Source organism: Copidosoma floridanum, unplaced genomic scaffold, assembly GCF_036245765.1.
Source record: "Copidosoma floridanum isolate Cflo_tuat_1 unplaced genomic scaffold, Cflo_Japanese_pri ptg000006l, whole genome shotgun sequence".
Taxonomy (NCBI): domain Eukaryota; kingdom Metazoa; phylum Arthropoda; class Insecta; order Hymenoptera; family Encyrtidae; genus Copidosoma; species Copidosoma floridanum.
The window spans coordinates 7,158,931-7,179,365 of record NW_028321883.1 but is presented as its reverse complement, the minus strand read 5'-3'; the positions used below and the strand labels follow the sequence as shown (position 1 = coordinate 7,179,365).

The following is a 20,435-nucleotide window of genomic DNA, read 5'->3' as shown; positions in this document are numbered from 1 at the left end:
AAGTAACAACAGTGAAAAATGCGTACCGTATTTATAAAGGTAATAAAGTCTGGCCTCTGGTAGTGGTACAGCTGAACTTTTTTTTCTTAAGTCTGAAACAGCTATTTTTAGAATTTACTACATCAGTGGCCTGACCATAAGAGTGGAACCCAAAAAATCAACTCATATCTGTCACTGTAGATGCTGCCAGAAGTTTAATCACACCGTCTTCTGCTCAGAAAATCACGCCACCCCTTCCAGCCATAATAATCTTCATGTGCTAACTATTGAAGAGACCACTGGTCATTTTATCGGGACTGCCCCAAAGTACTCATCAAAGACAGCACAGAGACATCAAGTTTGCACTTACCTTCTAAAGCAGCCATCGAAGTTGATCACTCTTTGAACATCTCTAACGTACAGAAGTGATACAAAAAAGGGCTAAGTTATGCCCAAGAAACTAAGATGACAAACCCTCAGTCATCTTTTCTCGGTACAGTTCCAAACACAATTCCAACAGCTAGTCAGTTGGCCGTTTCTTAGTTTATCGCTAACCTCACAATGGTTCTTCTTCTCTCATCATGAGCCGTCAAGCTCAGCTAACTGAGTATTGAAGCAAGAAACTTGACCTTTTTATTAAGGAGGCTGAGTCTTGTCCGAATAGAGCCTGAAAGGTGATAAAAAAAGCTCCGAAATATGAAAATAGCAATTTCTGTTACTAAAACCAGAGATACAAGTCTAACGCTTGACTCCGAGAAGGCAAAGACCTTTGTTGAATCTCTCAAAAAACATTGATCTCCATTTCCTAGTCTAGAAGAACTGATAGAGACGCACCTAGACATATCCAACGAGGGCAGTATAGCTTCACTCCTACTTCAGCAGAATTTTGTTACTGCACCCTGGAAAAAATCAGCTCGGTCATTTGTAACACCAAGAACCAAAAAAACGCTGGCATAGATAGCATTTAAAACAAAAGTTACTAGGAAGCAATTGACGAACATCATTAACGGCATCATGTGTCTTAACCATTTCCCACAAGCTTGGAAAGAAGCTGTAGTCATACGTAGTCATATTATTTCCGAAACAAGGTAACGCATTGAAATCAAAAGAAAGCTACTGGCTAATTAGCCTTCTTTCACTCCTCTAAAAAGTTTCCGAAGCAATCCTATTAATGAGACTCGAGAACCTCACGTACTTAAATATCATTCCCAACACCCAGTTCGGCTTCGGAAAAACCATGGAACAGGCCATGAATTACTAAGAGTTGCAGAGTTTGTCGCTGACAAACTAAACAAATGACATCACACTACCATGGCCTTTCTGGACATTCGCCAAGCCTTCGGTGGAGTCTGGCACGATGCCTTAATCTATAAGCTCATCCAGCTTAAATGCCCACACTATCTAAAATTATACATGGACTATGAATTTGCCATTTTTTGCATTTCTTCAAATAGCTTGATGCTAGTTTTAGGCTATTTAAAGAAATGCAAAAAACTGCAAATTTCTGTGGAAATCAAAAAACTGTTACTAAATAGTGGCGTGCTGTCATCACAGACGTAAGTCATTCGCTCTTATGAGGCTAGAATCGGCAACTTTCTCTTGGATTTATGAGTTATATTAGTTGCAGTATGTGGCTATCAATAGTCTCTAAATCTACTATTATTCATTTTGTTGCAGCAGTAAGTTTTCATCGTTTTGGAAAAGAAAAAAAATATTTCAATTTGTACCAGTACCCCTTCCCTGCTACACATTTTTCTATTTTCCGAGAGATTCTGCTGCTTGCTTCTTTCCACTGTAATAGCAACTATAAAATTGTTTAAAATTAAAATCTTACTTGTCAGTCTGTTATGCAGTTTTCAAAGCTCAAACTTATTAAAAAATAAAATCATTGTATATGAACAAATAATAGTTACACAAAATTTTAAGTAATTAAATTAGTTTAAGAAACATAAAAAAATACACTGTGAAAATTTGCCGCACCATTTCCTGGATTTTCAAAAAATTCGGAACAATTCAACACTTAAGAAGTCCTCGTGCAGTGCTGGGTCATTATTCTACATAATGACTTGTATAAAATCCAATTATTACATTTAATTCAAATCAAATAAAACTTGAAGTCTAGTGAAGTTAGCATAAAAACTAATTTTGAAATTTTTTAGTTCGTGGTTTTTGTCTCGTCAAAATAAAAAATGGCCTTATGTCAAAAAATAATTCGTTGACCCCTTAACTCATTTTCTTCATCGACAGTGATTAATTCACGGCTAATAACAAGTCTCAATCAAGTTGTTGCGATCTTTTCTAACCGGTTTAACAGTTTTCAAATGCCAACTTCGATGGAAGAAGTTTTCATGCTACATTTGTCATGCTTTAGATAGGTATATTGAAATTATTCAATAATTTAATATACTTGATACCAAAATCTCATTAAAATGCTGTTAAACATTTAAAATCATTGTTCACATTTTTTAGAACTTTCTTTAATGTACTATCAATGATACTGTCTTTGATAACGTTATTTGCTAAAAATAGCATAATCTTTTTTTCTCCATACCACATAGCAAAACATATTTTTAAGTCTTATAACGTTCTGAAATAAGCCTATACTTACATTTTCTTCCATTCATGGCAATTGTACGCGTGATACCAGAGTTGTGCCACACATGCGCAAAAGCTCAATTTGCGTCAAACTTTGGGACGTTGAAGTTTCAAACTTTTAGCTGTAACTTCAGTTGAAAAACACAAACAATACCATCTACGAGAATTCCCTTTTGCACACTCCTGCTTATTTTTTATTAGTTTTCTAATGGCGATGTCTATTTTACCGTATCTCCTATGGAATTTACTGTAAAGTGCATTTTTTTAAATGTATGATGTAAAGGCATGTCGTGCGTTTTTGCTATAAATTACCTTGATTTTTCATGCAAATAATGAATTGTAACGTAAACATAATGTTTAGGTAGCAGAAACATGCACATCACTGCATATACGTATTATATACTAAAAAAAATCCATTTTACGTTGAGTTGCAGAAATGCGGCAAAATAGATAACACTAATGAAAAGTTAAAGAAAAATTACGTAGGATGGGGAAAAGTATATTCTCAAAGATGGTCTTGTATTTGCATGATTAATTGTACAGCTAAAATTCCGGTTAAAAATCTGAAACTGCCACGGCTGTAGTTAGACTTAAATTGAGCTTCCGTGCATGCACGGCGTGCTACTGGCATCAAGCGTTTAATTGCTATGAAATGCGCACAATGTCTTGCTACTTCATCATTCGATTGTGCTGCAACTATTGATCTGATGGAAATGGGAAAAATTGTGCATGTACTATTATGGGATGTTGTACGAGGCCGTTTAACGAAGTGAAAATCTACTTTAATCGGGCTTGTGTGGCCTGGATCCTCTAGGTGACACTAAGATGCTATAACCGCAGTTCTCGTCCATCGAGACGCTTCAACAGCATCGCGCCTTTTAGCCGTCGTCGCTTCTCGCGATAATTATTAACACTAGTGGGGAGAAAAACAGAATACACCCCAATATACATTTGCAAGTAATATTAATAAAAAAAGATAAATATTTAAAATACAAAATATACTCGTGGGTATACGGGTGTACCTCGAGCATGAAGGCTCAATGGAATCGCGGTGCGAGGTCACGATACGAGTAGACACACACGAGTTAAATTGAATGCTGCTATTCTTTACAAATATCAGCCGTGCTCAAGATTTGATATCGTTGCTATCCTTTTGAAGCGAACGAGCTAGTGATTACACATGGTCAAGCCTGTAGGCGTTTCTACTGGTGTCACTCGTGATCGGTCGTAACCGGGTACTCTTGGTATCTCGCAGACACTTGTTGCTGATTTAGTGCTGGCCCTGGCTCGGCTTCCTTGCAGTTGTTCCCGTTGTTCCCTGACGAGGCTCGCACTTATGTCAAAGCAGAGAAACACAAACCAAAACTAAAACAAGATGCCGGAAGAATATATGGTCGTAGTAGACTGTGAAGAATTTGCTTCTCCCGCGCAGAATAGCCCATGCTAATCTGCCTGTTAATCGACATTCCTGGCATTTTCTTCTTTTCCCTCCTGTCCTTTCTGTGTTTTGTCACGTAACTCTTTAATTTATTTGTTTAAAAATCTGAACTTTAAGAAGCCAGGATTTTATTAGTACTCACCGATTGAAGAAAAGCAGATCTTGATATTCATAGCGGTTTTGCAATTGTACGAAGAATCAATGTTTTATGTTAATAATCTTGCAATGGCTTGTCATTTTGAAATTTCGCGATCGAACTTGGTGTTCAATGTTAACTACATTTATAAATATAACAAATCTCATTTTCAGCCAGTTTCAAATAATTTAACATGTATTTTGACTCACTTTAAATTTTTCAGTCGTATAGACGTAGACATTGCTAGTCCACTACACACTATAGCTGGCTACAGTATGGTATCTTCTCCCTTCTGAAAAAGCATAGGCACGATAAAAAAAGTTATACTAGATTAATGCGTTTCTTTGTGACTAGTGCTTATGCGAGGTGTTACACGATTACTAGCACCAATCTGATGGTTGAATTCAGAACTATATGTTTCCTTGAAGTATAAGCTCAAATTATTGTGGCAATGTATTCTGAGTCGTTCATTTTTTCCTTAATTGCCAGCTCAATTGGATTGCACTGGCCACATCCAAGCACATATTCAGCGTAGAAGTTTTCATGCTTCTGAGAATAATTACTGTATCTGACAATTTCAAGGTACTTTGGATTTTGGTGATAGTAGCAAATAGGATGTAATGACTTTGTTTTAAAATAAATTTTTGATAAAATCATCCTACCTTCTTGATTCTGCAAGAACGTGCCATAAAGTAACGGGTATTGATATCTGCACAATATTTTGGAAAAATTTTTGATGTTTTTATATTTAACTACCTTACCGAGTTTTGAATTTTCTGCAAAAAAAAAAAATTTTTTTAACCAAGGTCATATTCGTCAAAGTACCATACCATCTAACATTATTTGTCTTTCAATTTCAAAGAGTCTAAACGAGGTGATTCAAAATTTTTGTATTGCTATAACTTTTTACATTGCTTTTGCAATGTTTTTTGAACTTTGGCCCCATTTGTGCTAATTTCATTTCTAATGATGTATACAATATAATTGATTTAATTTTCAGAAATGCCCTTTATGCTTATGGAATATCTTGTTGACATAACTTGCTTAAAAAAATAAGTGCACCAATGTATTTAAACTTTTCTTTAGATCCAGCAGGACAAGTGTAGTAACAATTAAAATTTTTTTTTTACTCATGGTTTATTATTTTGGACTTTCAATTTATGGTGCTTTCCCAACAAGTCAATGAACTTCAAACTAAAGTAGACTTATGTTATCTTCAAAGACTCTTCATTCAAAGACTGTGCCTTAATTAAACAGTAAAAAATGTAGATAGCGTTGGTCACATTTTAACCTTCTACGTATTTGCGCGAACCTTTACCTACAAAATCAATTAAATCGGTTAAAGATAAAAAAAACTAATTTCTTTTGATATTGCAGTGATAATCTAAGCGCATACTTTAAGAAAATATATAGTTCTGAATCCAATCATCAGGTCGGTGTTAGTAGTTAGTTCTTAGTCGTTTAACACCTTGAATAGACTTTCATGTGTTAAAAATAAGCATATAATCAGCCAATCGCATAGGGTTAAAAAAGGGGAAGGCATTTCTATCACCACTATGTATTTGCTCCATGATTTTTCTCTCGACGCGGGCACGATTCTAAGTTTATTAGTAGTAGTTTAGCCTATGATGATAAGAGCATCTAAAGCAACATAAAAGACCATTTTTTAAGATAAAAACACCCTGTTTCGTTATGTCACACAATTCTTCGCATTTAGATTTAGCCTCTTCAATAGAATGACAGCCAAAGAGACAGTAATAGATGTCTATAAAAAAGTTGAAAAAAATTGCTTTTTAATTTGTTAAATTTAATTTTTCTGTAGTAGACAGATTTAAAAAACACAGGAAAATTTTTTTTACAAGCCCGGAAAATATGAATATGTAAATTTTTGTTTAATAATAAGCAACATTGATTTTTATAGAAAAAATTGCATTTTTTTTTAATTTATTTAAAAATGAAAATAACTTTAATTTTTCTTGTTTCTTATAGTATGTAGAAAACAACAAAAAAGCTGACAACGACTGGTTTCGCTTACAATCTAACGAACAAGGAACGAAATGGTTTGGGAAGTGTTGGTACATTCACAATCTTCTGAAATATGAATTTGAAATAGAATTTGATGTAAGTAAATATTGTAACACATTATGTATTATGTAAATCTCATTGGATAGGTTAATAACTCATAAAAAAAATATTTAAGATACCAGTAACATATCCAACTACTGCTCCTGAAATAGCATTACCAGAACTTGATGGAAAAACTGCCAAGATGTACAGAGGAGGAAAAATCTGTTTAACAGACCACTTCAAACCTTTATGGGCAAGAAATGTACCTAAATTTGGCATCGGTCATGCAATAGCCTTAGGGGTGAGTAATTAAAAAGTATACATCCATCGGAATCAAAGGTTTTCAGAAAGTACAAAACAAAAATATGATACATTTAATCATGAGCATAATAATTTAATTACTTTGGAAAATTCGTATCAGTTGCAAGTAATGGAAAAAAATGGTATAATTATTAACATGAGTTACACCAATAACAGTAGACAGTATGAAAATAAAATCAAAATAATAGTGTAGTGAATAATAAGCCTAAAACTTTTTTTTACTCTTTGATCATATTAATTTCTTAATATACGCAATATGCTAACTAGTTTCAACTAGAACACCCTTAATATTAACACTTGTAATGGTGAAAATTTACAGTTTTGTTAGAGACAAACATTTGAAACGTTTTGGCCGTTTGGAAAATGATTCCCCCCCCCTCAGTAAAATACAAAAAAAAATTAATATTTATGTATACAAAGCAAACTAAAATAAACCGTAATGAGTGTTGTAACTTGGATAATATTCAGGGCGCCAGACGCCAAAAAGTGAAAGTCTCTTCCATAGTTACGATTTTGGTCTTAAAGATTGTAAACAAATACATAGAATTTTATCCTAATGTCTTAACATTGAACGAGGTCGGGACCATTGTTTTTTAATGCCAAAAATTTTTTTCCGTTTTTTTTTCCAGTTTTTATTGAGTATCTAGAAAATCACACCTGAAAAATAATGTTTGGAATAAAAGGCTTTCAGGCGATAATTTTACATAATACAAGGGTGAAGATTCTAAAAAAGTTAAGAAATTTTTTTTCATTGGTTAACTAAACGATGAAGGCAAAAAAAGCAAAAAAAATGATGGATCGCAAAAAGTTGGTAAAAGTACATAAAAGTTAACAAAAATTGAGTAAGTTGTAGTCTTAACTATGCATGAAAATATGCCGTAAGGGCTACCAAAAAACTTGATAATGGTGATCTATTGCAAATTGCCCATAACATCGAGATCAAACTTGCTGGAGTTGACAGGTATGGACAATATCTTTGATCTGTAGAAAATTCAGGTTTTTAAATTAATAAATAAAATAGTTATTAAAAAAAACCATACCTAAAAACTCTATTTTCGTCAATATTTAGTTTAGTGGTCTGAAAGTGATTGCATTTGATTTTGCTGATTTTTGACGAACAATAAAAAAAAAAATTTTATTCTATTTTTTACGATTACCGTAAGCTATAAGATACGCTACATTCACTTTTTTGCTCGTAGTGGCTGCGATTGTTGTCTTTACTTTTTCGACTTTAGACCGCGCCAAGAGTTTTCTCCAATGTTTAATGCATATTAGAAATTTTTTCCAAAACAATTGAAGCAATTATTTTGTCACAAATCAATAATAAAATAAGTGTATTTTACTCCATAATTGCCCATGAAATTCGCAAGTTGGGCATTTTTGAAAAAAAACCTAATTTCGTGATTGTCCATCATAAAAGCGTAATCTTACTTAGGCTCTGAAACTTGAGGGATAAGCTTCTTTTACCATGAGCTACTTGTATGTAAAGTTTCAATTTTTTTACCCCAGTTGACGCAAAATGTCTCATCTATTGTATTATAAATAGTAGTATTGACGCCTAGTTGTACACCCAAGTATAAATGATTCTTTCCAGGTACATGCCCTGAATGGCAACATCGCACATTACTTTTTCTTGGGTGACCAGAGATGGCGTTAGCTCTAAATGGCAGCCAGACTTCTGCCATGAAAGAGTAAAAGAAAGAGAGAGAGAGAGCAGAGCCATGAAACGCGCGAGAGTGTTTACATTTTTAAACTAGTCTTCTGCTAGCACTATCAATACAGCATAGTGACAGTTCATCAGTCACAAGCGTGATTTCAACAATATTGGAGAATTGCTTTGTTTTGGAGTAGGTAACAGCTGTTTAACTTGGTTCTTACGTCTCAGCTTTCAAGCAAAAAGTATTGGTACCTGATAACCTCATAAAGAAAATGTATTCCACACCTTTCTGTAAAATCGTCCTGGTGATTGTGTAATGCAAAAGCCTCTTTAGTCATAATTCTCTAGACATCTCTCAACGTTGGCTTTTCAGATAAGTAGCTGTCAATAATTGATTTACCTTAATAAAGTGCGTGAAAAGTAAGTAAGTGATTAGATGCTTTGTGTGTATATATTTGATGTGTTACAGGGTGACATGTCTTAGGTGAATCACGAGCCTGCATTGGTATTCAAAGATGAGTCTGATGCAAGATGAAAGATGCTGTCAAATAGTTGTTTGTCGGAGATAAGCTGAGATTTCGTTAAAAATTGATCTCTTCTTATTACTGGCTGCACCGTTTCAAACCAACAGATTATTTTTCCATAAGTAGACCACCTTTTTTCATAATATAGTTGTCAAATCGCTTTATACTTAACCTTTTACAGCCATTGTTTGAATATGATGTTACACAAATGCAAACTGGTAATGCTTTTTCTTTATGGTGATTAGATTACTTGCTTGGGGCTTTGTCGACAACAAGATAAGGACAGAAGCTTCGTAGGGGACTTTGATTCTGTGCGTCCAACAAAGAACTTGATGAAGAAGCTATTGCCAATAACAAGCTAGCTATTAAACATAAAATACAAATACAGCTGGTGAAATCAGCTCGTATTAACATGTGATTTTCTTGCCTGGATACAGTGTACAAATGCTTATGAACGGCATGAAGGGACTTTTTTCCAACACTTGAGAAGGCTTTGGAAACTTTGGTCAGCCTTATCACAACCAGTTGTATTGTAATGGAGACTTAAGTGCCTGGGGAACGCCAAGAAAAGCCAGCTACGAGGACCACTACCAGCACCGTAGCAGAGATAGTTATATTTCTCGTATTGGAGGTTATCCATTAGTAAAAAATAATGTGTTATGATGATTTGCTGCAGTAATTAGAAAAATTTGCTTATAAAAAAATATAAATAACCGCGTACGACAAAATATTGTATAACTCCACTACTATGTAGGTGCAGAGACAGGAGCAGCCTCAGCCTGATACATATAATCCTGTACATTATTAATATTTTATTGTTCCTTAATATATTGTTTATAATTTTTTAGTCAAAAAATATTAAAATTTTTATTTAAACTACACCAAACTAACGTAGCTATACTCATTCCAACGATAGTTGCACCACCTTTGTACACAATCTTGTTTCATAGAAGGAATTTTTATGCTCATAATTACATTATTTTCCATATAATTTATAGAAGTATAACTTCATACTTGCGTACCCAAGCACCTACTGTCCACTAGTTTTCCAGCACCTATCAGAGTAAATCAAAATTCGACCGGCGGGATAGTTGTAAACTCAACTAGTGAAGAGGGAACCTTCTCACCGTTTATAGCATGGTTGACTTCTTAGACTCAGTCTGATTTTGAGGGCTTTGAGAAGGTAAACATAGCATTGTCCCTCTTTCAAAAATTATAAAGAAAGCAGTCACAAAATTTTTTTTTTATATTTTGTATTTAATAAAGTGACCATAACTTTTTTTTGCATCTCACGAAACTTTTAAGTCATTTACAGATTCCATTTGACGTTTATTGTTTTTTTGACAAATGTTTTTTAACGAATATTATAACCTGAAAATTGATACAAGTATATTGAGATTTTATTGAACAATGTTGTACGAAAAAAATGTTAACTTCGAAAATTCATAACAGACTTTCTTTGAGTAAATGTGTGAGTTGCATGTTTTTAGGTTATAATTATTTGTGCATGAAAGATAATATTTTAAATTGTCGGATCAATACTGTTGTTTACATAGGTACGTGTGTAATTTTTTTCAAATCATTTTATGTTTTCATCTCCAAGTACGGACAAGTTGAACATATGATGCCACATTGCAATAATCTATCTATAAATGGGAGCAGTGGGGGGAAATTTTATTAGGCGCCGATTTTCACTGGGTATCACGGTAAAAATTGACTAAGTTAAGTCAAAAAGTTCTATGAAGTCGTTGTGTCTCACGATTACCGTCTGCACGGTAATTTTTATAGGGCCAATCACGGTAAAATTTATTTATTTTTTCTCTCAGTGTATACTAACAATTTGCACACATGTATACACAAATCATATTGCATTATATTTTTAAGTCTACCACATACTCAAATTTAATTTTCCAAATTACTTCGAAATAATGAAGTTTAGAGAAGCACCACATGTTGTAACATTAGACTCTGTACTATGAGCACGATGGTGCAGCTTGCTTTTTGAAGTTCCCTTTGAATAAGCTTCTGAAGTTCAATATTACGCTGTACTCTATAGCCACAAATTATAGATTACATGTGGTACGAAATACAGAGTGCAGCATGCGTGACACGAACTTTGAATTAAAGGAGCCTAGATCGCTGCCGCTTAATCAGACCTGCTACTCCAGCAAGAAAAGCTCCGGCAGCACTAGGATGGTGACGACGCTTTGAGCCATTGAAGCTGATTATGCTCTCGCTCGACGTCTCCTGGTATATCGCTGGAGACGTTGGCATTTAGAACGACTTTTTTTAGTAGCACTTGGTTATTTTGATAGTCTAGGGTGGAAATCAGCGTAGGTTGTTTGCCCATTGAAGACTGCCAAAGTGTCGTCGGTAGCCGGATGATAGTCTAGGGTGGAAATCAGCGTAGGTCGTTTGCTCATTGAAGGCTGCCAAAGTGCCATCGGTAGCCGGTATGCTCAGCTGCACGGTGAAGAGCTCTGTAATGACGTACTGTCACTGAACGACTATGGTAACTAATATTTTGCTCGGGAACATTATCACCGGACTTACTGATTTTGATTGCAGGAGTCTTCTATTTTACTTAGACGCCACGTAGCGGATCACACTGACCTGAAGTGCAAATCTAGCATTTTTTTCGAAACTTAGAGCTTATTTATTGCTATTGTTATTAATTTTTTCGAGAAAAAAACTATTAAAAAACCATCTGGTAGTGTCAAGAACCAGTATGCAAAGTTGGAGCAAAATCGGTAGAGCAGTTTTAGTGGTTAGTGATAACAACGTCCTTTGGGATTTTGCTTCATCTATTTTATATGTTAGTGAGATGCCACTTTGTACTAAAAAAAAAAAGAACATAGTGGTCAAACGCAAAAATTAATAAAATCCAAGTCTACTAACATTTTTGAATTAAGTTTTTTGTTTTATTTTATTCCGTAATAATTTTTGTAAGTTATTGTTTGAAACACATTTTGATTTACTGCTTTTCTCTTCACATCTCAGTGATTTGCGCTTTCCCCATGGGGGATAAAAAGTGTTGCATTATGCATAAAAAGTGTTGAAACTGTATTAAGTGTGCTCTAGTTCCAGCTTCTTGAGCTTCGAGACCCTTGAAGACTCAGTCGGATCCAGTGGCAGATCTTCGCCATCGACCTAATTTTAGCTCTACAATAATAAGCAAACTACATGCTGACTGTACGCCATTAAGGCTCAAGTTCAGCACTGCCAATTGAAGAGAGACCCACTAGCTGTTTCAGGACTACCTTTTTTGTGCCAAAGAAAGCATGGCATCATCCATTCTCTATACTAGGAAAAAGAGAATATGGGTAACCTCTTGACTTTTCATCGTCACAGCATACCATCACCGACGCTCTGTGTAACGTTTCTAGCATGATAAGAGCCAAAATTGAGTATATACTTGTACTATAGAAACTGATCGTGTTTTCAACTCTAAGAGCATGTACATTTGAAAGTTTGTAATGTGTACATTCATAACTTGATATGTAGCTTGATATCACCGGTTATGCTTATCTTCGTAGAATTACTACCGTACCCGGAGTGTATACGCGAGTCGGTAGTAGATTGCAAAGAAGGTCACTGTTATACAATAGCTATAAACACAAAAGATGAGCCGATAAAAATAGAAATACCTGTGCAAGAACTTGAGCCTTTTGATGTCATGGAATCTGAAGACTTTTTCGACACTGACTTTGAAGAAAACGATTTAAACGATATAAAAGATCGCATTGAATTTATAATGGATAAGCTAAAAAAATCTCATCACTCAAAAGCTAGTTTATCAGAAATAAGAAAAATTGTAGAAAAATACGCTCACTTATTTTACATTCCAGGCGACCCGGCTCCTCGTACTTCTATTATGATACATTAAATACCTACGACAGACGACCGCTCTGTGTATGTCAAACAATACTGCTACCCCTTATCATTACACCAAGAAATTAAAACTCAAATAGAAAATTTACTAGCAGACGGTACAATCATAAAATCAAACAGCCCTTACAGTAGTCCTCTCTGGATAGTACCCAAGAAACAAGGACCTGATGGAACAAAAAGATACAGATTAGTAATAGATTACCGTAAACTAAACGAAAAAACCATCTCTGATGTTTATCCACTACCAAACATTACTGAAATAATAGAGCAAATCGGAGGCGGAAATGATTTTTCCGTTTTTAATCTAGCCAGTGAATTCCATCAAATAGAAGTTGACCCTACAGATAGACATAAAACTGCTTTTAGCACACCTAACGGTCATTATAAATATGTAGGAACGCTATTTGGACTATGCAATGCACCTGCAACATTTCAACGACTAATAGACGTAATTTTATCAGGACTGCAAGGCATTGAGTTATTGATATTTCTAGAAGACATAATTGTTTGTTCAAAAACTTAAAAAGATCATGTGACAAAATTTACTCATTTATTTGAAAAACTTTCTAAATCAAAATTAAAATTACAACTTGAGAAATGTGAATTATTAATGCCCGAAGTAACTTATTTAGGACATAAAATAGGAAAGTACGGAGTAAAACCAGGTTCAAAAAAATTAGAAGCTGTTGAAAAATTTCTGAAACCAAAAAATCAAACAAATGTTAGACAATTTTTAGGATTAGCGAGCTATTCCCGTCGTTATGTCAAAAATTTTTCAGAAATTGCAGAGCCTTTAACGTCCTTGCTAAGCAAAAGAAAGAAATTTGAGGGGACAGATACTCAGCAAAAAAGCTTTGAAAAGTCAAGGAGAATATTATGCAAAGCATCTGTGTTAGCTTGCGTCGATTTAAATAAGCCATTCATATTAACAACAGATGCATCTAATATAGCTATTGGGGCAGTATTAAGCCAAAGAGAACCAGGAAAAGACTACCCAATCGCGTATATGTCAAAAACTCTAAATAAGGCTGAAAGAAATTATTCTACAACGGAAAAAGAATGTTTAGCAGTAGTTGTAGCAGTCCAATATTTTCGACATTACTTATACGGCAGAAAATTTACGGTTTACAGAGATCATGAACCATTATCCTGGATTGAGTCTATCAAAGGTCCTATGAGTAGGCTAAATAGATGGAGAGCAAGACTTCGAGGTTATAGCTATACACTGAGAGATTAGTGAAACGCCCTCTATCCTTCAGGTGGCGTGGCTGAGCTACCACGTACGTTCGGATGAGAGACGACCCAGAGTGGGACGCCAGGCGCTCCACTCTTGCAGCACAAGCAATGTGCCACAAGTATGGTGCTATTAACGTGCTATTGATGAGTACATTAGATGTACCCACAGTAGCTCGCCTGCCGAGCGTTGAGTATAATATATTATAATGTACTCGACGCGCATATGTGTATGTAACGCGCATGTGTGCATACGTAAATAAATGTATATATGTATATTATTGAATGCGTTTGTATGTGTGCACGTTGATGAATCGTGTCGCTTTAAAATATATTAAAAATAATACGGTATGTTTTAAGATTGATCAATTTATTTAAGGTGTGACATATTCTGTATTATTAATAAGAGGACTCCAAGAACAGTGAAAATGATACGAAGAATTAATAAACTCCAAGGGCTTACTATTCAGTCTTTTATTAAGTTGACAACGTTACGACTGCACGTAAGGCGGTCCTTTTTAAGTCCAAATTATGTAGAGCAACGTCCACTTAATATTAAATAATATCTATATCTGCTCTAATATAACCGACTGACTTTTAAGCTGTCTGATTATATTCAGAGAGCGTTCCACTAATCTCTCAGTGTACTTACAAGTACAAACCTGGGAGACTAAATACAAACGCGGACGCCTTATCAAGAAATCCAATAGAATAGAATGAAGACGAAAGTGATAAAGATAATTCTTTGGACGAAGAAATATCATTAAAAGCTCGTTTGCTACCTTTAAAACCTAAACAAACTAAAACTTCGACAGCTCGCCAAAACATGTCAAAAACCAATCAATCTCATTCCGATAACATTTAAAGCATACAATCAGCACCTAAAGTAAAAAAAAATAAACCTCGAGACACACTATTAAAAGTACTTCAGAGTATGGAAGGTGGACAGGGTGAATTAAATGCACCTACAATATCGGAAAGATTGAAAGCGAGACGAAGAAAAGAAACACCAAGAGCTCAAATACAAGACTCGTCATCCGAACTCGACACCGCGTCTACTTCACAGTTTAGTGACCCACAATCTGACGCGCCAATACCATTACAAGAACGGTCATTTATGCCAAGCTAAATAAATGCACTTAAAGAAGAGACCCCTCAGAATATAATGGAAAACTCAAGTGATGAAAATTCGGAAATCAGTGAAATTAAAGAAACAATCGAAAAAAATTCTGGTTAATAACCAAGACGAAATAATATTCCAATCAAACCCAGTACATCCCGAGCCGATGACGTTAATCAAAAATCTGTAACATTTCAACAAGATGAAGACTCTACTTCTTCTGATAAAGAAACTTTAAATTTAACTACAATAAAACCAAAATTTTAATCTATTTTTCGACGCTCCGTACAAGACCAAGTAAACAATAAAAATAAAAATAAAGAGCAGTTATCCGATTCAAGAAATAACACTTACATTAATAAAGATTGTGATAAAGAAAAATTTGTTGAAGAACGGAATCAAAACTCATTATGGTGGGATAGTTACGATAAGAAAAATGAAATACCAAGTAACAGCATTCTTGGAAAAATACAATCTTAACCCACATCCCCTACTGAACGTCATGACGGCAGTTACTTAAATCAAGAACAAATGAATTCACTTTTATCATCACCTCAAAATTCAATCTCTCTTACTATAGTAAATGAATGAAAAATAAATTAAAAAACTCTAAAGATGAACTATACAGAAGTTCATCACCTATAGAACAAGATAGTAATGAAGAAAGAGACGACAACCCTTCATAATCGGAAAACAAAAAATAAAACTGATTACGATACCAAAAAATCTTCCAAGCAAAATATTTTAATGCAAACAAACCATACAGCAGCGTTAGAACCCATACAACAAAGATAACTACAGATTTGATGTATCGCTTATAAAAGTTTAGAAAATTACAGTAACAATTACTTGCTCTTTACAGCTGGATTAATATTGGACTTGCAAGCTTTATTACGGAGGACTTGTCATCTAGTAACTTAAAGTTCAAAATTGCTTCTACAGTTGCATCAAATATGAAGCCAATCGTAAAAATAATTTATAAAGTTGATTATTAACTTGAAAATAAAGGATTTGTTAAAAAAACTCGTTTAACATTTATTTTTAATTGACTTTTTGTTGTAGAAACCAAACGTCATAAAAACACTCTTTTTTTACCTTTTATTTTTTAATAGCCTGTATCATGCAGGCTATTTCAATAAACTCTATCCCACCCACTACTATAAACATGTAATCGTAGGCTAAATATAAAGTTTTTAAAGCTTTATTGCGAACTATAAGCTTTTTGATTCAGAATTATGCAAAGACAAAACGCTTTAGCTATATCTACCGTTTAAGTAAAAATGGTAAAATTATCGTATTTTTTAAGTAACATGCGAATCAGTTGATTATTTAGTGTGGTTGAGGTATTTTTTTAATTTTTTAGATAAGAACATATAGAAATTTAAATCCTTTGGTCCTTTAGTATCACATTGATTAATCATGATAACACCAAAATTATTGTAAATCTTTGTGAATTCAATATTGAATAATACGATAGAATAAAAAAAGTTTGCATCGTATGGGTACAGTCAAGAATCGATATGCAATGAAACTTAAAACTCGTAGACAACAAGTGAGGTAAAAAATTTTTTTTAATCAATTTTTCTTCTGTTTTCTATGACTACATCACTTAGATCATTGAAAATTTAATTTAATTTGTAGGTAATACTGAATCCAAAAAAAAAGCTGGCGGATAATAGTGTTTCTATGTATCTGAAACTTGCCAAAACTTACGGCATCATAAGCAATGAAAAAGAATTTGTTCATGATACAAAATGTAAATTGAATTTTACCATGTTATGTAGCTATTGTGATTTATGAAATGTAATATGTGATTTATGAAATGAAATGTAACATGATCAGTTACATCTAATTAACACACTGACATAAAATAAATGACTTTTCTCTACGAACAAAAAACTTTTAATAACTTTTATATTAAATGTGTTACAAAATAAAATATATTAAAATTCTTATTTTTATAAAATTTTTACTAAGTCTGCAATTATTTCTCCTACTATAAATTAAATAACAATTTTAGTTGAAAGGATTACTGATACACGAAATTATTCATAATGAGAAGACATTCGAAAACACATCTAAAATCATAAATTTCAATAACAAAGAGTATTTTAAGTGCACACTGTTAACAAATGCTTAAATATACCATTTCTAGATTTTAATTTAAAAGCTCTCTTATTTAAGACTTTAATATTGATGACCATGGGCTGAAAACTGTACTCATGTAAAACTGCAATTAAAAATGGAAATTCTAAAATATAATCGATAAAAATACTAAATCAATCTGAGTATTACACAAAAGTTGTCAACGATTATTAATACTCTTTCCACGATCCCCTAATATTGTTAACAGTACTATCAACTATTTCTGATTTACAATTAATTATTTCCAAAATAATCCATGACTACAGACCTCAGAAATGTTGTATTTTTTTTGTAATTCATTCTACATTAAATTGAAAGAGTAGAGTCGAGTTTTTGAAACCGTACTATGTACGTCTCTCGAACAATAGATTGTACATCATTTAAATCTATATTTAAACATTAAAAAGAAACTTATAAAATAATAAATATTCTTTTTAAGTAATTAAAAAATTCTCAGTCATAAATTTCAAACAAGTTTAATGTTCATAAAATTTTTGAACAAACTTCAGAAGTATATAGTTTTATATTTATGAATACTCGCAAATTTACGTATTTTTATATAAACTCTTCATTATGTTTTTTCGAAAATATTGTTTTTCATAAACGGTAATATTTTTTTTTTTGTTTTGTAGGAAAATATTATGGACCATCTAAAATGTGCTATAACAATTTTTTACGAGACATTTTTGAGCAAGAATATTTTTCATGTACCCCGGAAAATTTTTTTCTTTCGAAACATTGTCTTATCAAAAGAAAATTTATACATTTAGATTTTTGTAATAATGTTTTTCCGAAATAAATTCAGTAAACCAATGAAAAAATATGTCTTTTGTAACTGCAGTAAAAAAAATTTGTTTATAATCATGGTGGTTATTAAGACGTGGAACTCCTGTGGGTTGTATTGGATTTTTTATCAATCCTGCGCCAGGATCGAGGCTGAACTTTCTTCCAGCGAAAAGAGAAAAAAGTTTCTCCTTTTGGCAAAGTATGATACAAATATCCTTTTACTCTCTAAAATCAGGTACACGCATGAAATTCAGTGACAGAAAAAACTTATCTTTCTGCAAAATGCTTCATCAATGTATACAAGTATTAAAAATCATCTTTCGCGTAATAAACATTTTTGAATTCTTGTTGACTAAATCTTTTTTCCAGGCTATTCAGATTCTATTGATGTAAGTCCTCTCCCCTACGATTGTATCAATCATTAGTTTTTTCAAAATGTTTTTAGTCACTTTAAAAAAATAATAGGTTAGATTATTTATAAGAAATTAAAATGGTCGCTGGTAGAAAGCCTGCTGTAACACCAAATAAAATTGAAGCAGGTTTAATTAATTTTTAATTATATGACACTATCACTGCTTGAAAACAAAAAACAAAAAAACAAAAATTACCGTGTTCATTCAGTTTTAAAAGCCATGGTGTTAACAATTGTGATTCTTACATCAAAGCTGTAGGATCTTGCATTCGGCGTGATGTAACTGTAAGTCTTATCTGTCAAAGCTTGCCTAAAAATAATTCAGTCACATTTCATGTTGCCACACAAGATACAAAAGGAATTCCACATATGAAAAAAATTAAGCTACAGAAGTTAATAAAACAAAAAGTTGATACAGAACTTTTGCACAAGAAGCCAGTTCAATGTAGACGAGAAAAGGCAAATCAATCAAGAGCTGTCAGATATGTATAATTTACACCAACTTCAAGATGATAAACGAAAAGCTACAAAAAGAAATTTGGGACTCGAACCAGGAGAAAGTTTCATAGAATCTGTCATTCGTTAAAAAAATAGTCTAAAATTCAGTAAGTTTATACAGAACACAGCAATAGATAAATTCAATATAATGTATTGGGCTCCAGAACAAATTAACTTGCATAACAACATTTTGCAACAATTAGGTAGTACAGTATCAATAGATAGTATAGGTTCATTGGTGAGAAAAATCATAAAAGACACAAGGGATTTCAGCCCGTATTTTTATCCGTTATTTGCATTTACATTAATAATTAATTAGTTCCCGTCTCTCAATTTTTATCTGAAAAAAATGATACATGTACATATACTTTCTGGCTACAAAGTTGGATACAGTCTGGAGCTAAAGTCCCATTTAGAATTGTAACTGGTATGGGAAAACCGTTACAATATGCTGCATGCTTAGCATTCACTGTTGTGAATTTCAGCATGTACAACGACATTTTCTTACAATATTTATTAGGTGCTTGTATTTGTGTTAATCTTTTCACTTAAATGAGAACTGATATTGCTTATCTGATACATGCTGTTAGCAAATGGAAATGCTTGAAAAATTCTGATTGGAAAATGAAAAATATGTACTGCAAATACGTAGGATTTTTAAGTACTACAAGCAAATCGAAGTCATTTCAAATATTTTTTGAAAATGTTTTAATAATATTGTTGAGTAAGAACCTCAATGAAAATTTTTAAAATGCATTGAATTACGTAATTAATACAATAAAAAGCTTTAGTTTGCCCGAGGACGTAGTACAAAACTCTACCGACAATGAATCTGAGAGTTAACATGAAGAGATGGATGGTAAAAATGTAAAGAAATATAAAACTAGATTGACAACAAAGTATATTACTAATTTAAAAGAAAAAGTCGTCCTTCGGATAAATACCATTGATGATTCTTTCGTTGGATCACAAAAGAATGATCATTTCTCGCCTGAGGTAGCAGAAAGATTATGCACTTTTTCAAAAGATTTTCCATGCTGGACTAATGTAATGTCACATTATTTTAATAATCATAATATTGTAGCTACGTCTTGAAGGTTGGAAACGTATTTTGGTCAACTTAAGGGTCTGTCAAAAAACCAAATGAAAAGAGATGATACATTCTTTGCTCAGCATTGTAGAGAAATTGATTCGGACATGAAAATAGTGAGATATCTATTGGATAATGTAGAAGAAAAGTATGAACCTAAACAACGACTATTGTGAAATCTGGACTATCTATTCGAAGTCGCAAAATGGAAAAATAATCATACTCAAATAGAAAAACTAAGTGATGAATCAGATGAGGTCATGACACAGTAATAAAAGGAAATAAAGAGTACAGACTTACACTACAGACTGACATTTATAAACTCATGTGCTTTTGATACATTAACAGAGCTACTTAGTCACAGTTGCTGTTTGATACAAAATTTTAAAACATTTGTTGAAAGTAGCAAAAATTATACCATATAAAAATCCTATTTATGCTATGAATCAATGTTAATTGAACATGCTGTTAATGATGTTAATAATGTCGTATATACTTACCGAGCACATATATATATATATATATATTATATGTTGATATAAA

At 33.0% G+C, this 20,435-nt stretch overlaps 1 protein-coding gene across 1 annotated transcript in view; it reads left to right on the top strand.

Moving 5' to 3' along the window:
* The window catches only part of Ufc1 (Ubiquitin-fold modifier conjugating enzyme 1), a 133,532-nt gene that overhangs the window by 30,946 nt on the left and 82,151 nt on the right, over positions 1-20,435 (top strand). Inside the window, exons 2-3 of the mRNA XM_089598518.1 lie at positions 6,138-6,269; positions 6,349-6,516. Of these exons, the coding sequence (XP_089454644.1) occupies positions 6,138-6,269; positions 6,349-6,516 (300 nt within the window). The remainder of the gene's footprint in view (positions 1-6,137; positions 6,270-6,348; positions 6,517-20,435) is intronic.